The sequence below is a fragment of the Orcinus orca genome, chromosome 1 (genome assembly GCF_937001465.1).
Source record: "Orcinus orca chromosome 1, mOrcOrc1.1, whole genome shotgun sequence".
NCBI classification, from domain to species: Eukaryota; Metazoa; Chordata; class Mammalia; order Artiodactyla; family Delphinidae; genus Orcinus; species Orcinus orca.
Window position 1 is genome coordinate 45,730,508 of NC_064559.1, and position 19,522 is coordinate 45,750,029.

The following is a 19,522-nucleotide window of genomic DNA, read 5'->3' on the forward strand; positions in this document are numbered from 1 at the left end:
TTCAAGCCAAGATATTGTAGAGGAGAGCAGATATATCACCTGAGAGCTCAGGGAAGAAGTGTGAGTTGGAGATAAAAATGTGGGAGTCATCAGTGTACAGACAGCAGTCAAAGTCATGAATGAGAGTAAATGAGTGCCAAGAGAAATAATGCCAATGAGACTAATGATAGAAAAGATCACTTTGTTTTTATAACCTATACTTAAATACAATAATGGTAATTTTAGCAGAGGAAATTCAAAGTACCTCAGGCTTTGAGAAGACTTATGAGAGAGAGAACTTTTATGTTTTAGCAGTTTACGAACGGTAATTCTAATGCAGCATCATTCCCAGACCTCACTTCCACTCCAGACTTACAAATCATATGCCCTTTCGATGAGCAAAACATTGAAAAGGAAGGAAGTCATTTTATCACAAAGTAAATTTTAATAAGCAAATATAATCTCACAAACTAAACTTATAGAAATTTTATGATTATGATTAAAACATTTTAAATGTTTTAAATCCCAATTTATTACAGCTGCTACCCATTCTCAGCATTCTCCCCACTTAATTAGAATCAGGGCTGAGATTGTTTAGTTATAGGAATTAATTAGAATGCAGGGGAGGGCGAATTTACTACCTTCCTCAGTTCAAGTACAACCTAGCAGCTTTAGGAGATGTTGGCAACATGAATGAATTTTACTGTGCATCATCCTGTATAGTTACTTCCCAACGAATTTCCTGACCACATCATTAGAGAAACTAACAAGAGCAGTAATTTAGTATTTTCTGTACAAGACAGTACCAAGTACCCATAGACATCGCTATAATGATAATAACAAATACCTATACACTTTCTATATCACATGGTTCTGATTAACCAATATTAAAGACAAAAATAATAATAGAATAAAATGAATGATATTTCTCCTATCAATTTATTTTTCACCTCTTTACTCTTTAATACAGTTAATGCTGTCCTATATAAGAAATGCATCTGAACTGCAGTTTTTTAAAAGAATGTTTTCCTTACCTAGCACATCGATGTTAAAATACTTTTGAGAAGTGCCTGCAGTATTAACTGCTTTGCAGGAATATCTTCCTGCATCCTCTGGAGTGGCTCTGAAGAGCTTTAATATCTTCCCATTGCTCACAATCTGAATAGTGCTGCTTTCAGTCACCTTTTAAGGCCAAAAGGGTCAGTGTTATTTCCAATCCTAATAAAAATGCATAATTAAAATTTGAAGTAAAATTTTTATACTATTAATAAGAAAGTCACATTTGAATGATTTACTTCAGAGGGAGAGGCAAGGACCTATGCATACTTGGATGTCTCCATTTACCTGGACATCATCTTTATACCACATAATGATGGGAGATGGAGTACCTTCAACTTCACAAATGAGACTGGTCAGCTGGTTGACCAACACGGACACATTTGTTACTTGTTCTTTATCTTTAATTACTGGAGGAACTGCAAAAAGTGAGAAGTTGTAGTTAGCTAGTTTTAAATAAATATTATATACAAAGTTTCTTTCCAAAGGACTTTAGAAAGCAAATTCTGAGATACTTGATAGCTAGAAAGGCTGGTCATACTTAAGACAGCTTTTATTATGACATGAAGAGTCTTGACCACTATATTTATAAGTAACTCATTGAATTTTTACTTTAATTATTATTTTAGAGTTTTGAATTAAGGATAAATTTAAGGGAGATCCTATTTATTTCACATACCACTCAAAATGCAAACTGCTAGAGTCTCAAGTTATGTGAGACTACTTTGCTGATGAGAATGAATATTGCCCAGTGTTTCTAGAAGCCAATATCCATCAAATTTCAAAATGCACATATCCTTTGACGTGCAAAGTGCTGTATATACATGATTTCATTGAAGCATTACTTAGAATAGTAAACAAATGGTACCAAACCAAATGCTCATCACTACTAGAAGAAAGTTAAGTAAATCATGGTATGGTGGGATGCTAGGCAGGCATAAATAAGAGTTAGGAAGATTGACTAATCCCCAGGATAGAGTGTTTAATGAAATAGGCCAGGTGTGGAGTAATGTATATAATGGTCTACTATAAATGCTTTTTGTATGTAAAAAAAAAAAGGGTGAAATATATATTCATATTTCTTCATTTTTGCATAAAAATATCTCTGGGAAGATACATCCATACACACATATACCTAACAACCTTCCCTGCCCATAGGGAGGATAAGTAGATGGCTTAGCTCAGGTCCAGGGGACTTCTGACTTTGTATCTTTTTCTACCATTTGAACTTTCAGTGATAAAAAATAAATCAATAAATGCAGTTAGACCACTACTTTTCTGGTCGATAACACGTCTATTCACATAAATATTAAATAACACTAGACTGAAAGAATAACATATATAAAAGAATCTGAAAATGTCACATATTCAGTTACACGATTTTAGCATTTCTATCTGTATTTACCATGGACTTTGAGGTTATATTTTCTTTCTGTGGTTCCCGCTTCATTGACTGCCACACAAATGTACTCCCCATTGTCATATGGTGTAACAGAAGCAATAACCAACAATGTACCATCTTCTAATATAGAAATACCAGGATCTCTGGCTGTCAGCTCTCTACCATTCCACAACCATTTGATGGTTGGTTTGGGGGTACCTAAATAAGAAATTAAAGCTTTGTGATATTTTACAACAAAATTAGAAGTCACTATTAAATAGCAAGTATCTTGAGGAGAAATAAAATTTGTTATGATTATAACATGTACCCTTAGGTACTATGCTTCTTTGAAGATATTGCTCCTGGCATGGGATTTTGACGAGATTATGGTATTTAATGCCTCTAATTCCTGATCAGTGTTAAAAGATGTATGGTTTGTAGTGTAGAATTTGATTAAAGTTGTTTTTATCAAGACATTCAGATGACAGTAAGCAAAGCAAAACATTTTCTTGAGTGAGTTTATGCTGCTAGTGGGGGAAAAAAGCTATATTAATTAAATGGACTAGAAATGGGGAGAGTTTTTGGATGAAAATAAAGGAAGAGCAAAAACAAGATGCTATCAGAGGAATATATATGAAGATTGCTCAGAGTACATAAATGATGTACAGAAATGATGCTTCATAAGTCACATTTTAAACAGGCCTGATAGAGCAGAGATGAGGAACGTCTACTATCCACACATCTTCTGGGGATTCCATTCTGTTAAACAGAGGGCAATAGATTATTTCTTGACTTTTTATACTGAAAAGAAAGCTGAGAAAGCAGTGAGCAGAACTGCTTTCCTCAATTTATTTATGACCAAGAGAGTGAATGGAAGTTACATAACTCATGAAGGAAAGTGATAAAAACCATCTTAAAATGCATAATGGAGCCAAAAGGACGTACTTGAAATAGACAAACAGTAAACTCTATAATAAGAATGTATTTATTTAGCAAACAATGTGCCAGGTACTATTCTAAATACTTTCACATTTTACTTAATCTCTATAAAAATCAAAAAAGCACATTCAATAAAATTAATATAATTGTATAAGACATGGCTAATAATCTTATATTAAAGCATAATAAAAATATTAAAGAATGGTCATATATGTAAGTACAAGAGAATGGCAGGAATACATAGAATGTGTCGTTTAGGTTAAACTCAAATTGAGTTAAGGAATTATAAAAATGACTGTGATTGACTATGAATGACTATGAACTAATAAAATGACTATACTTATGGGAAAAAATAAAACAAAAATATTCACCTATTTCATCATCCTCATAGTAAGATGCTGACTGATGAGGAAGAGAAGAGAAAACTGATGGACTGCAGTTGTTCATGTTGTCAAGGAAAAAAGGGGGTTATAATCATTTCCTTACATCTTACTCATTCTTTTATGTGGTTCTCAAACTTCTCAATTAATATTTAAGTTAATAAATGAAAAAGTAAATGAACAAGCAAAAGAAAGAAACTGTGTTCTATTTTATTTCTAAATGGTAGAACAACCATGGTCAAGATGAAATTCATGGCAAATAAAATGAAAAGGCATCTAGCTATTTTAAATGAACTCAAGAATTCTATCCCTGGTGAGAATAGAGTACTAGGAAGAGGTGGTATTTCAAAATGGAAAAGGGAAGTCCAAGCCAGCTTGGGAGTCAGGGATTCAGCGGAGAGTACTGAGCAATAGTGCCACTGGCAGGGCTCCATCAGTAGTAAGCACCCACAGAACTCAGCTGAACTTAAACCTTTCTCAAGGATCCTTCTCCAGGCCTTGCCTCCCTCCCCACTGGCTCCAGGAATAGTTACTGACAATTCTTTAGGTATCTGAAAATCTTGTTAAAGTTATCCTTCTTTTAATGCTGCTAAGAGATGCAAAATCTTGCTACAGTAACAGAGACAGCCTTAAGGACCTTCAACTGCCACTGTCTCCAGGGACAAGAGAGCTAAGAGTTACATGTGGGAGCACTAATGCTACCAGTGGCATGGAGCCCTCCAGGAGGTCACGGAAAGAATACTGCTTGGTCTTTGCCAGAACTGTTACAGACTCATTTGAGTCATTGCAGATGAACGCATATGCGAAAGAAAGGATGTTCTTAACCATCTATTGGGCATCCAGAGTAAGGTGATAGTGACAGTGCCTTTTTCACATCCTCTAAAGGAGAGAGAATAACAATCTCCTGCCAGGAAACATGGTGGGATAGAAAACCCAGAAATTCAGGGAGAGAAGGAGTCTGGACAAGCAGAGAGCCAAGTTACAACCTGGCTCCAGAATTACCAGTAGAGGATAAATCTAGAAAGAGGTTTTTAGAAAAGAAGTATCTAGAACAAACAAGGGGATTGCCCTAATTTATACCCCTGACTGAGATAAATATGCAAAGTTTGAATAGCCCTATCTGTCACATTTTAAAGAGAATTCTTGTCAAAAATACAATGAACTACAAGAAGTAACAGGAAAAGCATGAACGACCTGGAAAACATGCTAGATAAGGCAAGTTTGAAAAAACAGAAGGTATTTCCAGTGAAGGAAATAAAACACCTGGGAGGGAAAAATACCTATTCAACCTAGTTGTTATTTGAAAGAGGGATTAGTTTCCATTATGCCCAAATGTTATAATGAGGACTGACATGTAGAATTTTATGATGTTTGGGGTTCAATATAGAATTCTGGAAGAATACAACATTATGCCAATGCCCATGTGTCCGAGTATTCCACACCTTTTGCAGGACATGGAAATGCAATGCGTTGACTGGCCACTCTTTCTTGGAATGGAGTGTTATACGGAGGCTCTAGATCTTCCAGCGTAGGTGGTTCTGTTAGAAAAAGAAATGCATTATCACAGGCTTTCCTTGGGCAATATCGAACTCTTCTGAGGCTAAGTATGACACCTGCTTCTCTATTCCTACCTTGGCAATGGTATCCTCTCTGACAGGAGTGCTTCTCCTCCTGATTGGACATGGCTGGTTCCCGCCAGTCAACAAGATTTCACTATAAACATCATCTCCTCAGAGAAGTCCTACACAACAATTCAATCTAAAGTAGCCAACTGCTGGGAGCATCACCCTATTTTAATTTTCTACACAGCACGTCTCACGATCTGTATTTCTTGCTTGCTTGCTTTCTGCCTACTTACAGAACCGCTCACGAGAGCAGGTGTTTTACCTTTGTCACTATTTCCTCCTCACTGCCCAGATCATGACAGATGCCTGTCAGGAACTTGATAAACACCTGTTGCTTGAAGGAATAAAGATTCATCTTTTTTTTTTTTTTTTTCTGGCCGTGACACGTGGCCTGTAGGTTCTTAGTTCCTTGACCAGAGATCAAACCCATGCCCCCCTGCAGTGGAAGCTTGGAGCCCTAACCACTGGACCGCCAGGGAAGTCCCCAAGGATTAATATTTAAACCCTCAAAATAAGGCCTACATCATTACAGGGAACAGTGGACCTCGATTTCTAGGGATTAATATTGAGTGCAAATTACCACTGTGAGGTAAATCCTACTCCAACCCACTCTGCCCACAATTTCTTCCAAACCAATAATAGGGGGTGGGGCACTTATCTAGGATTGTTTCCACTGTCTACATCATCCAGGGCAACTCCATTTTCAAAGGTAAACAGTTTTGTAATGTATAGTTTCATTTCTTTCTGGAATCATTCTCCTTTCAAAGTTAACTAGAGAGTCATAAAAGTTATATAGAAATCTTCTGAAAGTGATCCAAGACCATCCAAGACTATATATTCTGTATAGACTCCAGGGTTTTTCGCCCACTGTACAAATATTTTCCTAGGCCAAAAATCACCTTGGACATGTAGCGTTATCTCCGTCTCATCACTGCCTGCTATGTTAGTAGCGACACATGTATATATGCCAGCATCGGACAGCACAGCTTGGTCGATGCTGAATGTTCCATCTGGATGACTAATATGCTGCAGTCCATCAACCAAAATGGCGCTTCCACCTGTAAACCAGGTGATTACAGGAAGAGGTGTCCCTTGAGCACTGCATGGAATGTCCACTCTTTGACCAACTTGGACCTTCATAACTGTAGGGCCACGCTGTATCTTTGGAGGCACTGGAAACAGCAACTGAGTATTAATAATCCAAGTTTTAAAAAATTCCTCCTTTTCTCACTTTAAATGAGAACTCCTTACCAAGAGGCAGCATAAGAAAGTGGAATAATCTCAGCATTTGGATCCAGGCTCAGGCCACTTAACTAGCTGTGTGATCTAGGGCAATTCAGTGAATTTCCTGAGGCCTGTTTCCTTGATAATCTAGGCAAAATAACCTCTTCAATACCAATACACTGCAACGGTTATGGGAAATAATGAATATAAAACTCCTCATTCCAAACTCGAGGAAAAGTAAGCATTTAATGATGTCAGCTTTCTTATAATATGTAAATAACTTAAGGTTTAAAGCCCTCTTAAATGGCAATCCAGTTAATTTCTATCATCTAAGTGAGCAAAACAAAAAGCATTTCTCTCCATGTATTCTTAGTTTTTGTTCTCTTTGTGGAAGGTTTAGCCAGACAGTATGAAATATTTCTAATAAAAGCTTTTGTTAATTTCAGAGAAGAAAATCAAGATAAAGCCTCTATTATTTCCCTTTATCTACATTCCTTCAGAAATTTAAATGAGATAATTTATCAAAACACTGGCAAGTAGTATTGCGTTCCACATACAAGCATTATGAACTATAATCAAGTTGACTCATAAGAATATGATTAGAATTTATGTATTTTACTTCCCTAACAAACCCCATTCCTCTGTCCTTTTGTTAAAACTTAATATTTAACCAGTATATTCTAAAGGTTTTCCCTTATAACAAACTTTTAAGTTTGATAGTACAGGCATACTTTATTTTATTTTATTGTGCTTTGGTTCATTGCACTTCACAGATATTGCAATTTTTACAAATTGAAGTTTTACGGCAACCCTGCATTGTCAAATGACGGTTAGCATTTTTTAGCTATAAAGTATTTTTAAATTAAGGTATGTACATTATTTTAAAAGACAGAATGCTATTGCACACTTAATGGACTACAGTACAGTGTAAGCATAACTTTTATAGGCACTGGGCAACCAAAAAATTTGTGTGACTGACTTTATTGCCATATTTGCCTTATTGAGATGGTCTGGAACTAAAACAGTAATATCTCCAAGATATGCCTGTATTATTATCATCATTTTATGAAAGAGAAAATTAAATATAGAAGAGGGGAGGTAATATGCCTAATGCTAGTAAATGACAGAACTCTCATTGGATTTCATATCCCACAGTCAAGAGGACGCTACTGCAGTGACTGATCTGAGAGTGAAATCAGGTCAAAACTATTTGAGAAAATTTCTTCTGATATTTGAATGTGTGGCTTACAGTATGCGCTCACTAAGCATGTGTTGAATGAATGAGTAATTATCAATAGATAGACTATGGCAAATTGAGAGAAGAAAGCAGGCTACCTAGAGAGTTTTAAAGTAGTTAAAGAATCCCAGGAGCAGAATGTTTTCAGTGGCTGAGCTCTACAAACATTGAAAATGACCATTTATATGCTATTAAGTTCTTCCTTGGGCATTCACATTCACTTCAACAAGAAGCCACCGGTCTAAACACATTTTCTTTTTTTATGGTGTATCAACAATAGTCAGAAGTGACTGTAGACATCTAGTAAAATTGAGATCCAAAATTTTAATACTGTGCATCTGAGGAAAAAGGGGAGAGTTGTTTACAGAGGGCAGATAAAGATTTCAGAGTAACTGAAAGAAAATCACAAGTCTCAGATTTTAGAAAATTTTTCTGTAATTACTCTCTATACAATTTGAGGTTAATTATCAAAGAAACTGGGACAATAGGTTTCCCTGTGGCCAGTATATGCCATAGCATATGCCTTCATTTCAAAACTCACCATGGACATTTAATTTAACAGACTGAGTCACGTTCCCAGCAATATTTGTGGCAACGCAAAGATACATCCCACTATCTGAAACGCGGGTCTCAGTGATCTTCATTGAACCAGAAGGAAGGAACGTGTGTCTAAAAGAAAGAAACCAGAGAGTAGACCATAAAGTATGAGGATTTAAATATCCCCTATGCAGCTACAATTCAATGTGAAATTACTACTCTGCAAGCTCTTTTTCAAACCATTCTCCCATCTATAATGTCATTTCTATACACCTTAAAAGTCAGGAATTTTCATAATTATCAAAATTGTCTTGTGTATTCTGTATGATGTTCTTACAAATACCAAATCAGTTTTCTTTTACATTTAAATCTAATGTAAGGGCCTGACATCGTCAAATAATTGTCCATCTCTCTGCTTTGCTAAGTTGCAACTTTACAAAGCAAATGTATAGTTTAATAAACTTTAAATATACTCTGAACACATTATTGCTTTTTTCTACAATGCTTCATTTAAAAGTTTAGCATCCTAAAATAAAGGCAGAAAAAGGTACATATGCCATTCTCAGATATATACTGAATATATTCCTCTTATATAGTTAGGTAAACCAGATCTACATATAAAAATGTTATTATGTTAATTGTGCTAAAATAGCTTTAACAGGGAGGGGGTCAAATAGACCTACTTACTATCAAGATTTCTCGTAAGCTAAGACAAATAAAGTGTGCTATGGGCCCAGAGACAGACAAATAGATAAACAGTTAAAGATGGGACCCCCCCCTTCAAAAAAAAGACTTAAGCATGTATGAGAACTCAACATGTAATATGCACTATCAGAGATGGTGTTACAAAAAGTCAGGAAAGGACTGACTATTCCAAAATGGTGTTGGGCAAGTGGCTCTCCACATGGGAAAAATAAATAAATAAAATTAGAGCACTACCTAATACCACACACAAAATAAAAATTCAGATGTATTAAAATCCAAAATGTGAAAACAAACTTAAAAATTGCAATAAAACATTGGAGTTCTGTTTATGATCTTCCTAAAGCAGAAATCTAAAAAAATAATAGATTAACACCTTGAGCTACATAGAAATTTTTAAATTCTGTACAACCAGACACCATACATAAACGTGAAAGGCTAGGAGTAGACTGAGAGAAGATATTTTCAACACGTACAACAAACAAAGGATTGTTATTGAGAACAAAAACCAAATTTCTACATTCAATAAGAAAAAGAGAAACAAGTCACCAGTACATTGCAGCAGGTTTAAAGAGGCAATTCACAGATAACACAAATGGCCAACAAACAAGGGAAAACATTCCAGGCTCACTAGAATTCAGTCATGTGAAAAGTAAGACAGTTGCAAGACACCATTTCACATCCAGACGAATGGCAAAAAATTTTAAGTCAGTCAACACCATGCAGTGATTATAATGTGGCAAAAGGTACACTTATATTCTGTTGATGGAAGGTAAATCAGGATTGTCCCTTCAGAAGGCAGTTAAGCAGAGTCTATAAAGGTGAAAATAGTAATTCATTCTAACTAGAAATTGGGGTTCTAGGTACAAGTCGCAAAGAAACATGCATATGCATACAAAGAGAGATATAAAAAGATATTCCCTGATGGGCTTCCTTGGTGGCACAGTGGTTGAGAGTCCGCCTGCCTTTGCAGGGGACACGGGTTCGTGCCCTGGTCCAGGAGGATCCCACATGCCGCTGAGCGGCTGGGCCCGTGAGCCATGGCCGCTGAGCCTGCACGTCCGGAGCCTGTGCTCCGCAACGGGAGAGGCCACAGCTCCGCAACGGGAGAGGCCACAGCGGGGAGGGGCCCGCGTACCGCAAAAAAAAAAAAAAAAAAAAGATATTCCCTGAAAAGCCGTTTCTAAAACCAAGAAAAAGAAAAGAAGAAAATGTAGAAAGACAAAACAAACAAGAACATGAATGTCCATACACAGGGAAATGTATAAATAAAATGTAGAATATGTATATGGTAGTTAAAATGAATAAACTGAATATATGTATAAAATGGCTAAATGTTGACTCAATAAAGCAAGCAGTAGAATAATAATATAGAACATGTTACAATGGTAAATTGAAAACAAGTACACAAAACAAAATTAAAAATAGAGAAAACAATATTCTATCCTATTTAAGGATGTATGCATAGGATATACACCAAGTCTGTGTCAGTGTTTGTGCCCCTGGGAAGGGAGAAAAGAGATTATGACTGAGGAGGGGAACAATGAAACTTCAACTTTATCTGAAATGTGGTATTTCTTCTATTCAAAAATATTCGAGGCAAATATTTTTTCAAACAAATAGTAAAGCAGTTCTTAATTGTTTACTTTTTTTCTCACCAGTGGTAGGGAAACTACTGTGGCATGAATTTATAGCTTCATAACCATACATCAACAAGTCTAACAGACAATAGCTAGAGACTGTAATTCTTATTCCGCCAGTAACTTCTGGCATGATGTTGAGTTAAAACAGTAATTGCTACCATTCTTTGAGAACCAGAGACGGGATATGGAATGTACATTATCTTATATCATCCTTTCAGGTATTATACCCATTTTATAAACAAGAAATCTGAGGTTCAAAGAGGCCCACTGAAAAAAACTGCCTAAGTTTCAGGTAAGCTTTAAGTGGTGGAGGTAAATTAAAACTCACATCAGCATGGCAACAAAGGTTGCGCTCTTAAGGGCTCTGGCATTCTGCTTTCCACGTCACTTAGCCTATCAAATATATTGTTTCAGTGGGCCTTTATTTGTATAAGGGTTTAAGTTCAATCAAGAAGATTTTTACACAGTCATCTAATGAAAGTCAAATCCTAGATATTAGAGAATGTATTGTGTTTTATTGCTCATCTGGGATTACTGGAATTTTATACTATGCACTTTGTGCTAACCAGGATCTACATACAAATCCACTCCATTTTCATAACTACCTTGTAGAATGCACCAGTGGGAAATTATGTCAAAGCTGGGTGTTAGCACTTCTGCTATTAAAGAATGACTTAGAAGGTATATATATTTTCTGTAGGCTCGAATGTACGTGTAAATTATCTCAAATTTAAAAGGTTTTTTTTTTTTTTTGAGACATTTGAAAACCTGAACAAGTACAGTCACCTGTCCCAAGAGATTATGTTTCACATGTTTCGATTCATCCCAGGTCCCCTACCTTGGAGAGAATGGCGAGATGAGCTGGGTTTCTTTGGCCCAGGTAATTATGGGTGGGGGTAGGCTCTTCACTTCACATGGAAGTGTCACCTCTACCCCTGCAAGGACTGAGATCTCAACAGGCTTATCCTGGGACAGTCCTCGTTGATCTCCAAACACTCTGGGCCTTACTAAAATAAACACAAGTTTTGAAAGGGAAACAGTACATTGAAAACAAAGCACACTTTAATTCACACTAAAATGGGGACTACTATAATTCTTCAGTAATTTGCAAAAAGATGCTATTTGTTCCAAAGTCTCAGGACGTATCTAAAGCTTTCCATGAACACACATCGTGAGAGCTTAAAGGAAAAGGACTAGAAAGTTTTCCTTTTTAGCTCCTTCTTTCAGAACACAATGCAGAGGTCAGCTGAAATGCCCTTTTGGAATCTAGCATCTGTAAAAGCAACCCCTCAAGGCAGAGCACTAACCAAGATATAGCTGAGGTTTGGCTTTGTTTTAACTAAGTTTTAACTAAGTGGTGTTTCTAAAGAGGGTTGGGTGACATAAGCGTACTCCTTGGGAAAACACCATAAAATTTTTCCGAAGGGCTATACAATTCCTCTCCCTTTAAATCAGAATCTAAGTAGAGGAGATGTTGGTTGGCAGGAAAAATGCATTTTTTGTACAAAACTATAAACTTGGAAAAGCAGTTCACTTTAGGGGTACAGCCCTCTAGTAACATTATTTGGGAGAGAAATGTGAGTTTTGGCAGACAGACAGCGTCAAAGAAAAACATTCCTCCCCGAGGGCTCTCACCATAGACAGTCAGCTGCACTTTCCTTTTGGCGTAGCCGGCTGCATTGGTGGCGGTGCAGACGTACTCCCCGCTCTCCTCACCTCCAGGGGACACCACATATAGACTTCCGTCAGCCCCTGCGGAAAACTTAGCACTGCTGGTGGAAATCCGCTCGCCCTTCTGCAAAACAACACAGAGCAAAAAGTGTTTTTTAAGATAATAAAGGAGTGACTTAATGTCTGGAAGAAAAGAGAAGAAGAAAAAAAATCTCTAAAGGGGAAAATACTAGATTGAAAGAATGCTAATTTGAAGAAAGCTCTTTGTAAGAAAAATTAAACAAACAATGCAAAGGTGACATTTCTTCATACCAAACTAGATCCCCTTCATTCCAAAGCTACTTAAAAGTGGAGGGGATGGGGTTTCTCTGGTGGCGCAGTGGTTGAGAGTCCGCCTGCCGATGCAGGGGACACGGGTTCATGCCCCGCTCCGGGAAGATCCCACATGCCGCGGAGCGGCTGGGCCCGTGAGCCGTGGCCGCTGAACCTGCGCGTCCGGAGCCTGTGCTCCGCAACGGGAGAGGCCACAACAGTGAGAGGCCCGTGTACCGCTATTAAAAAAAAAAAAAAAAAAAAAAAAGTGGAGAGGATGAGGTAGCAGCAGATGGGATGAGTGTTTATGCTAAGCCAGGTACCGTTCTGAGCACTTCACATGAATTATGTTAATGCTCACAACAATCTTATGAGTAGGAACTACTACAACCCCTGTTTTACAGATGACAGCATTAAATCTGGGGGCTTGGCAGAGTAACTTGCCCAGGGCCAAACAGTTAGTCAGTGGTAGAACTGGAACTTGAACCCAGGCAGGCAGGCTTGGGGGCCTAAACTCTTAACTTCTGTGCATGATCCCAGCTCAAAGGCCATCCTGTAAAGAAGATTTCATTTTTACATTTCCCTAAAATGCATTAAACTTCTACTCAGTACCAGAGACTGTGCAGTTTGGGGGATCAGGTTCAGCACCATATTTTTGTGCCCAGGATGCAGAAATCTTAATCTTTCAGTTTAATTTACGGATGTCAAAACCAACTTCTCTATATTTCAGAGATTTTTAGAAGTATAAAATTAGATGTTATGACAAAATACTTTGGTTGTGACCCTAAATATACAAACGCCATATTTCATTATTATGCCACCATTTTATATTACTTTCTCTCTACCAGATTTAATCTACAGAAAATATGCCACCTTCATGGCTGTTGAAAGATGGAAAGGACTTCCTCAGAAAATGGAAGAAGGAAGTCCTTCTTTCCTCACTGCAAGAACATAAGGAAAAGCCAGAGAACTTCACGACAGGGATACTGAGGGGGATAAATGAGTTCATCTATGTGTCTTATTTCGGCTTCCAGAAGAGCAGAGTCCAAGATAAAGATGTGGAGTCAGGAAGTTTACTTGGAAAGTGATTCCCAGGGGCTTGAAGAGGACAGTTGGAAAGTGAGGCAAGAAGGAAGGAAAGCTAATAAAGGGTTTCACTGCCCTGGTTTCCTCCGTGGCTGGGCTTATAAGCTCAGTGTGCTCGGGGCCCTCTGAGAAACTATGTAGATGCAATGTACCCCAGAAGGATTTTTCTGATAGATGAGAAGTGGGACATTTATATGGGACACCTCCCTCTCCCAGGATTTAATGTTCTTGTACTCCCTGACCACTCAGCAGGCTAAGGGGCCTTGTGGGGTTTTGGAGAAAGCCCTGAGTCCCCAAACTAGAGAGGTACATGCATGAAGAGTGACCCTGGCAGAGAGCATGGAGCAGTCCACCAGAGCTGAGCTTAAGTCAAAAGGGTTTAGGGGATGTGGCAAGGAGTAAAAAAGGATCTGCTACAACATGTGAAGTGCTTAGAAAAGTCCCCGGCGCAAAGAATGTGCTGCATTAGTGTTCACTGTTGTGTTAATACTATTTAAGCATCAAGTAGTTGAATGAACTAAGGACATTTTAAGGTCCCTTCTAAGACGTATGACTATGGGTTTTCCTTTCTGTAAGGTTCTATGGTACAGTGACAAGTTCCATGTATGAAAATATTCAAATATTGTTGTAGCAACACATATTATTAACAAACATCACTAGATACGTCATTTACCTTGGACCAGATGATAGATGGTTTGGGGATTCCACTTGCCTTGCATGGTAAAGTTACTGGAATGCCTTCAATGGTACTGAGTACCTGCTGTCCATGCTGAATGGTTGGCAGAACTGGAAAAGGAAGCAATATGCAGAATCTGAGCACCCGTCCTTCCATTTAGCCTCACAAGTTTAAAGTTGAACATTTTCAGGATATACGAATATTTCTAAAAACTAGCAAAGGCAACCTTTTCTGTTAGAAACGTATGGCAATTTGTAAGGGAGTGTAATAAAGTAAATAAAATAGTTGCAATCTGAAGAATTTAAAATCAAGTAGTAAATTAAGTTGATTTTCCTAACAAAAATAAGAGAGAACTGAAGGAAATCGTATTTTCAGGAAATTCAAGCTAGAACTACAGAGTTACACACTTAACATATCTTACACCATTCTCCATTACCCCATTAAGCTGCAGTGAGCTGACTTAACCTCACCTCCAGAGAAATGGACTGTTTAACCACTACAGATTAAATACCTGTCTATACACAAGAATCACTTAGCAAGCTACTAAATTTAACCTCGAAAATAGAATCTATTTTCGTGAAAGGAATTCAAAAGTAAAGCTTGAAAGGCCTCAGGAGTTTACATTTAAAAGTCTAAAATACAAGATTTTAAGTCTATATATATATATATTTTTTTGCGGTACACGGGCCTCTCACTGTTGTGGCCTCTCCCGTTACGGAACACAGGCTCCAGACGCACAGGCTCAGCGGCCATGGCTCACGGGCCCAGCCGCTCTGCGGCATGTGGGATCTTCCCGGACCGGGGCACGAACCCGCGTCCTCTGAATCGGCAGGCAGACTCTCAACCACTGTGCCACCAGGGAAGCCCAGTCAATATTTTTCACTAAGAATGCATATCTTTTGACTTTAGAAAGCAACTAAAGAATTGACATTATATGATTGGAAGCAAAAGGAAAGGGAAGACTTCATCATTCTATTCTGTATATATCTGTTCATCATAACCAACTTGCATACAAAAAATTATCAATACTCAATGTTCTCAGAATAAAGAATTTGATTAAAGAAGCTCCCAGGGACTTCCCTGGTGGTCCAATGTTAAAGAATCTGCCTTCCAATGCAGGGGACACGGGTTCCATCCCTGATCAGGGAACTAAGATCCCACATGCCACAGGGCAACTAAGCCCACGTGCCACAACTACTGAGCCCGGGTGCCTCAACTAGAGAGAAGCCTGTGTGCCACAAACTACAGAGCCCATGCATCCTGGAACCCACGCACCACAACTAGAGAAGAGAAAACCTGCACACCACAGCTAGAGAGAAGCCCGCGCTCCACAACGAAGAGCCTGTGCGCTGCAACAAAAGATCCCGCATGCCTCAACGAGGATCCCGCATGCTGCAACTAAGACCCGACGCAGCCAAAAAAGATAAATAAATTAATTAAATAAATAAATAATAAATCTTAAAAAAAAAAGCTCCCATACGTGAAAGTACCTAACATAGCGCAAGGAACGTAATGAAAGCCCAATATATACCAGGAATTTCCTTTCCTTCCCCCAAAAAGATGAGACTGGAGCTGTTCCCTAGAGCTCAAGCACTCACTGTGGCTCTTGTTTTCAAGTCAAATTTCTCTAGAATTATCCCAGCTACCCTGGAGTAGAAGTTTGCCAGAACAAGAGAAACCAGAGACCTCAGTGCAAAAGCTTCCTTTTGAAAGGCTTAGATGAGCTTTGCTACATCCTTGTATTTTCCTAAGGCTCGGATTATTCTTTAGATCATATCTTCTTAAAGAATTGGCAATAAATTCCCAGCCATAGACAAGAATGTCAGGCTACTCTCTAAAGTGAGAAATTTAATTTCCAGAATCATCATGGAATAGTCAACTTTCAACTTTGCTGTCATTTTATGGCAACATGGAATAAGCCATTTTCTTAAATACATATTCAGTTCGACAGCTATAAAGGCAAGTGGCAAATTTAGGCAACGGTTTTCAAATCTGATGACATTTGAGTATGGAAGAGCTTTTCTTTCCAGATTGTCAATCTATGTAAATCAACATGACAATTAAATAGTTTGTCATTTTAATTTGCACATATTTATATGGGCATTCGTTAATTCAATTCTTCTAAGAATTCTTTGAGAGCCTTTGATTTACAATGTGGTGTTAATTTCTACTGTACAGCAAAGTGACCCAGTTATACATATATATATATATATATATATACATTCTTTTTTTAATATTCTTTTCCATTATGGTTTATCTCAGGATATAATAAATACTCTTAAAAGTGGAGAGGCAGAGTGATGAAATTAACATAAACACAGAGGTATACAGAATTTGTGATACTGGATCACATCCAACTCAAAGGCAAATCTGTCCTCTAAACAGCTGTTTGGTTTAGTTCATGTCAAATGCTGGGTTAATTTTTCTTAATCTTATTAACTAAATCAGTTACTCATTTTGGCCTAAGATGGATGAAACGATGTCGTGAAATGACCTTTTATACTTTTAACTGTTAAAATTTTTTGCATCTTGATAAACCACATCACTGGTTCGTCTATCTTCTCCATACTCCTCGGATCTGGCAGACATCACAACTAATCATGTCACTCTTTCACCCAAGTGAAAATTGATATCAGAATTCTTCTCAACACAATATTCTAGGCAGTTGCTAGATGCCAAAGGGAGATGACATGAATGCATTTCTACCGTAGATTCTCAAACTGGTCCATAAGCACCCTCCGCAAAATGTATGGACTGATCTTCTTTAAAAAATGGTTAAACACAGCTATACCAAATTTGACATTATGTATTTACTCAACTCATTTAATGTTACTTTGGTATTTCTTCAAGAATATCTCACATAATGTTGGTGGAGATTGGTACAAGATTGGTATAGGACTGAAAGAGGTAGAAGACGCTATTTACAATGAGAAGCACACATTAAAAAGATGTCCTGTATCCACTGAAAATTTCAACAGAACAAGCAAAACTTGGAAATTACTGGATTCTCCAATCCAGGTCCTAAAAAAGACTGAATCAACTACTAAAAATAAATGTTCTATTCTACTTTTATCCCTGTACACAGAGCTAGTTTTTAATACAACGCTTTAAAAAGCAAAGTCTTTAAAGGAGATATACAAAAGAAGTTACAACAATTTCTTAAGCTATGAAGCTGTTATTTATTGAGATGTAAAAAGTTGGTAACGGTTACTCACGAATGGAAAAAAGATGGTTTCTGGATTTTTTTATTTGTGACCTTTAAGTTATTTAACACGCAAAAAGATTGTTTGGAGCACATGAAGTGGCCTTTAGAAAAGTTTAGGTCATTTCTAGCAAACACACAAAGGGGTCATTAGTAAGAAAATGCTTGTGGCACAATCCGAGAAGAAGAGGCAATTTGGATGGCACAGTAAGTTCAGCTTTCCTGAAATTAAAATGTACTTTTAAACATAACTCTTTGAGAGCTGAGTTCACTTTTATCAATTAAGAAACCACTTACAAAAGCCCCTGGAGAGACTCAGCAAGTGACTCCCAATAATGTCCTTTTGTATATACAGAAAAGGGAAATCTGGAAACAGGCTTAACAATGTAAATATTGTTCAAGAAATAAGGCTTTTTGTTAAGAATAACAATTAGGAAAGATATCTGCTTCTTAAAACTAGAAGAACAGAGTTATTTGATTTAAAGATATGAACCCAGCTTTGAACATGGTTTGGAAAGAATTATGATGGGTGCGCCTCTCACCATGCACGTCCACAGTGGTAGTTTTGCTAATGGTTCCAGCAACATTACTGGCCACACAAGTATACTCGCCCTCGTCCTGCAGCCGAGCTCTTTCAACATGGAGACTCCCGTCACTGCGTACAGTGATGTAAGGATTTTGGACCAACTTGAAGGAAAAAAAAAGTCATTTTTAATTAAACAGGCAATATTGTGTAAGCCCAAAACAGATCTGCTTTCTTCTCCAACTGGGTTATTAAATGTGTTATAAAATAACAAAATATTTTAACACCCTTAAGTGAAAAATGATGAGAATAAAATGTTACCAAGAGTAGCATCAATTGTATGTCACTGTGATATACCACCAAAAATCCTATCCACTAACATCTGTCAGAATTATGCACATATTGGAAAGGGAAAGAAATAGAAACAACACGAATTCCCTGTTTCTGTAATTTTTGTTATCACGAAGGACCCAAATTTCACTTTTACTTTTGGCTTAATTTGTTCTTTTTCAAGAAGGCTTTACTACCACTTCCAAGCCATCTGACACTTTCATTCTGGCAAACAGGCATCATTCAAGCTGAGAGAATGTGACTTAATCTCAACATGCACCCTTTTCAGTGACAGATACAAATAATATTAGAGGGCAATGTATGATATAGGAACTGCATGAGAGAAGGCTGACAACGGTTTCCGTTAAGAATCATCACCTCTAACTCTGTAACATTTACACATTTTGTTCAATCACAGGGTACTTTAGTGCTCAAACAGTATCATCCTATGTTATAAGGGCATTTATTATTGAGTGAGGTGCACTCATTTTTCTCAGGTTTTTATGCAAATACAAACAATTTTACATCTTATCCCATGGAATCAATTCACTTTTAATTGGTACTTCAATAAGGGAGTAAGTCTAAATACTCTGGAAAATGGAAGGAAAAATGCTCTGGACTAGGTGAAAATTTATTGCTATAGATAGCATGTTTACAGAATAATTCCTTACAACTGTGAAAATTTTTCGCATTCCTTCATAATCAAAAGTTATGCATTGAAAAACGACACAAGGTAGATCCACATTTTAAAACAGTTCACAATAAAAGAATGTTTGACGATAACAATAAAGATTAATATATAAAATGAAAGAATGTTATGAGAATATTAACATTTTATTATGTCCTGCAAAGAAGTATATAAAATATTTAAATCCTATGGAAAAAAACTTCATACTTGCTTCAGTTATTACATATTCTGAAGAGAGTTTACTAGTTACAAAATTATAAAAATTACACCATTGACTATTTCTCCATCATATTAATTTCAAAATAATATGAACTGCATAAACATGTTAATA

At 37.2% G+C, this 19,522-nt stretch overlaps 1 protein-coding gene across 1 annotated transcript in view; it reads right to left on the reverse strand.

Moving 5' to 3' along the window:
• The window catches only part of HMCN1 (hemicentin 1), a 534,342-nt gene that overhangs the window by 252,439 nt on the left and 262,381 nt on the right, over positions 1-19,522 (reverse strand). Inside the window, exons 19-28 of the mRNA XM_004275232.3 lie at positions 18,193-18,337; positions 14,446-14,558; positions 12,339-12,498; positions 11,542-11,710; positions 8,363-8,490; positions 6,260-6,532; positions 5,178-5,273; positions 2,441-2,635; positions 1,324-1,454; positions 1,014-1,161 (exon numbers count right to left, since the gene is read on the reverse strand). Of these exons, the coding sequence (XP_004275280.1) occupies positions 1,014-1,161; positions 1,324-1,454; positions 2,441-2,635; positions 5,178-5,273; positions 6,260-6,532; positions 8,363-8,490; positions 11,542-11,710; positions 12,339-12,498; positions 14,446-14,558; positions 18,193-18,337 (1,558 nt within the window). The remainder of the gene's footprint in view (positions 1-1,013; positions 1,162-1,323; positions 1,455-2,440; positions 2,636-5,177; positions 5,274-6,259; positions 6,533-8,362; positions 8,491-11,541; positions 11,711-12,338; positions 12,499-14,445; positions 14,559-18,192; positions 18,338-19,522) is intronic.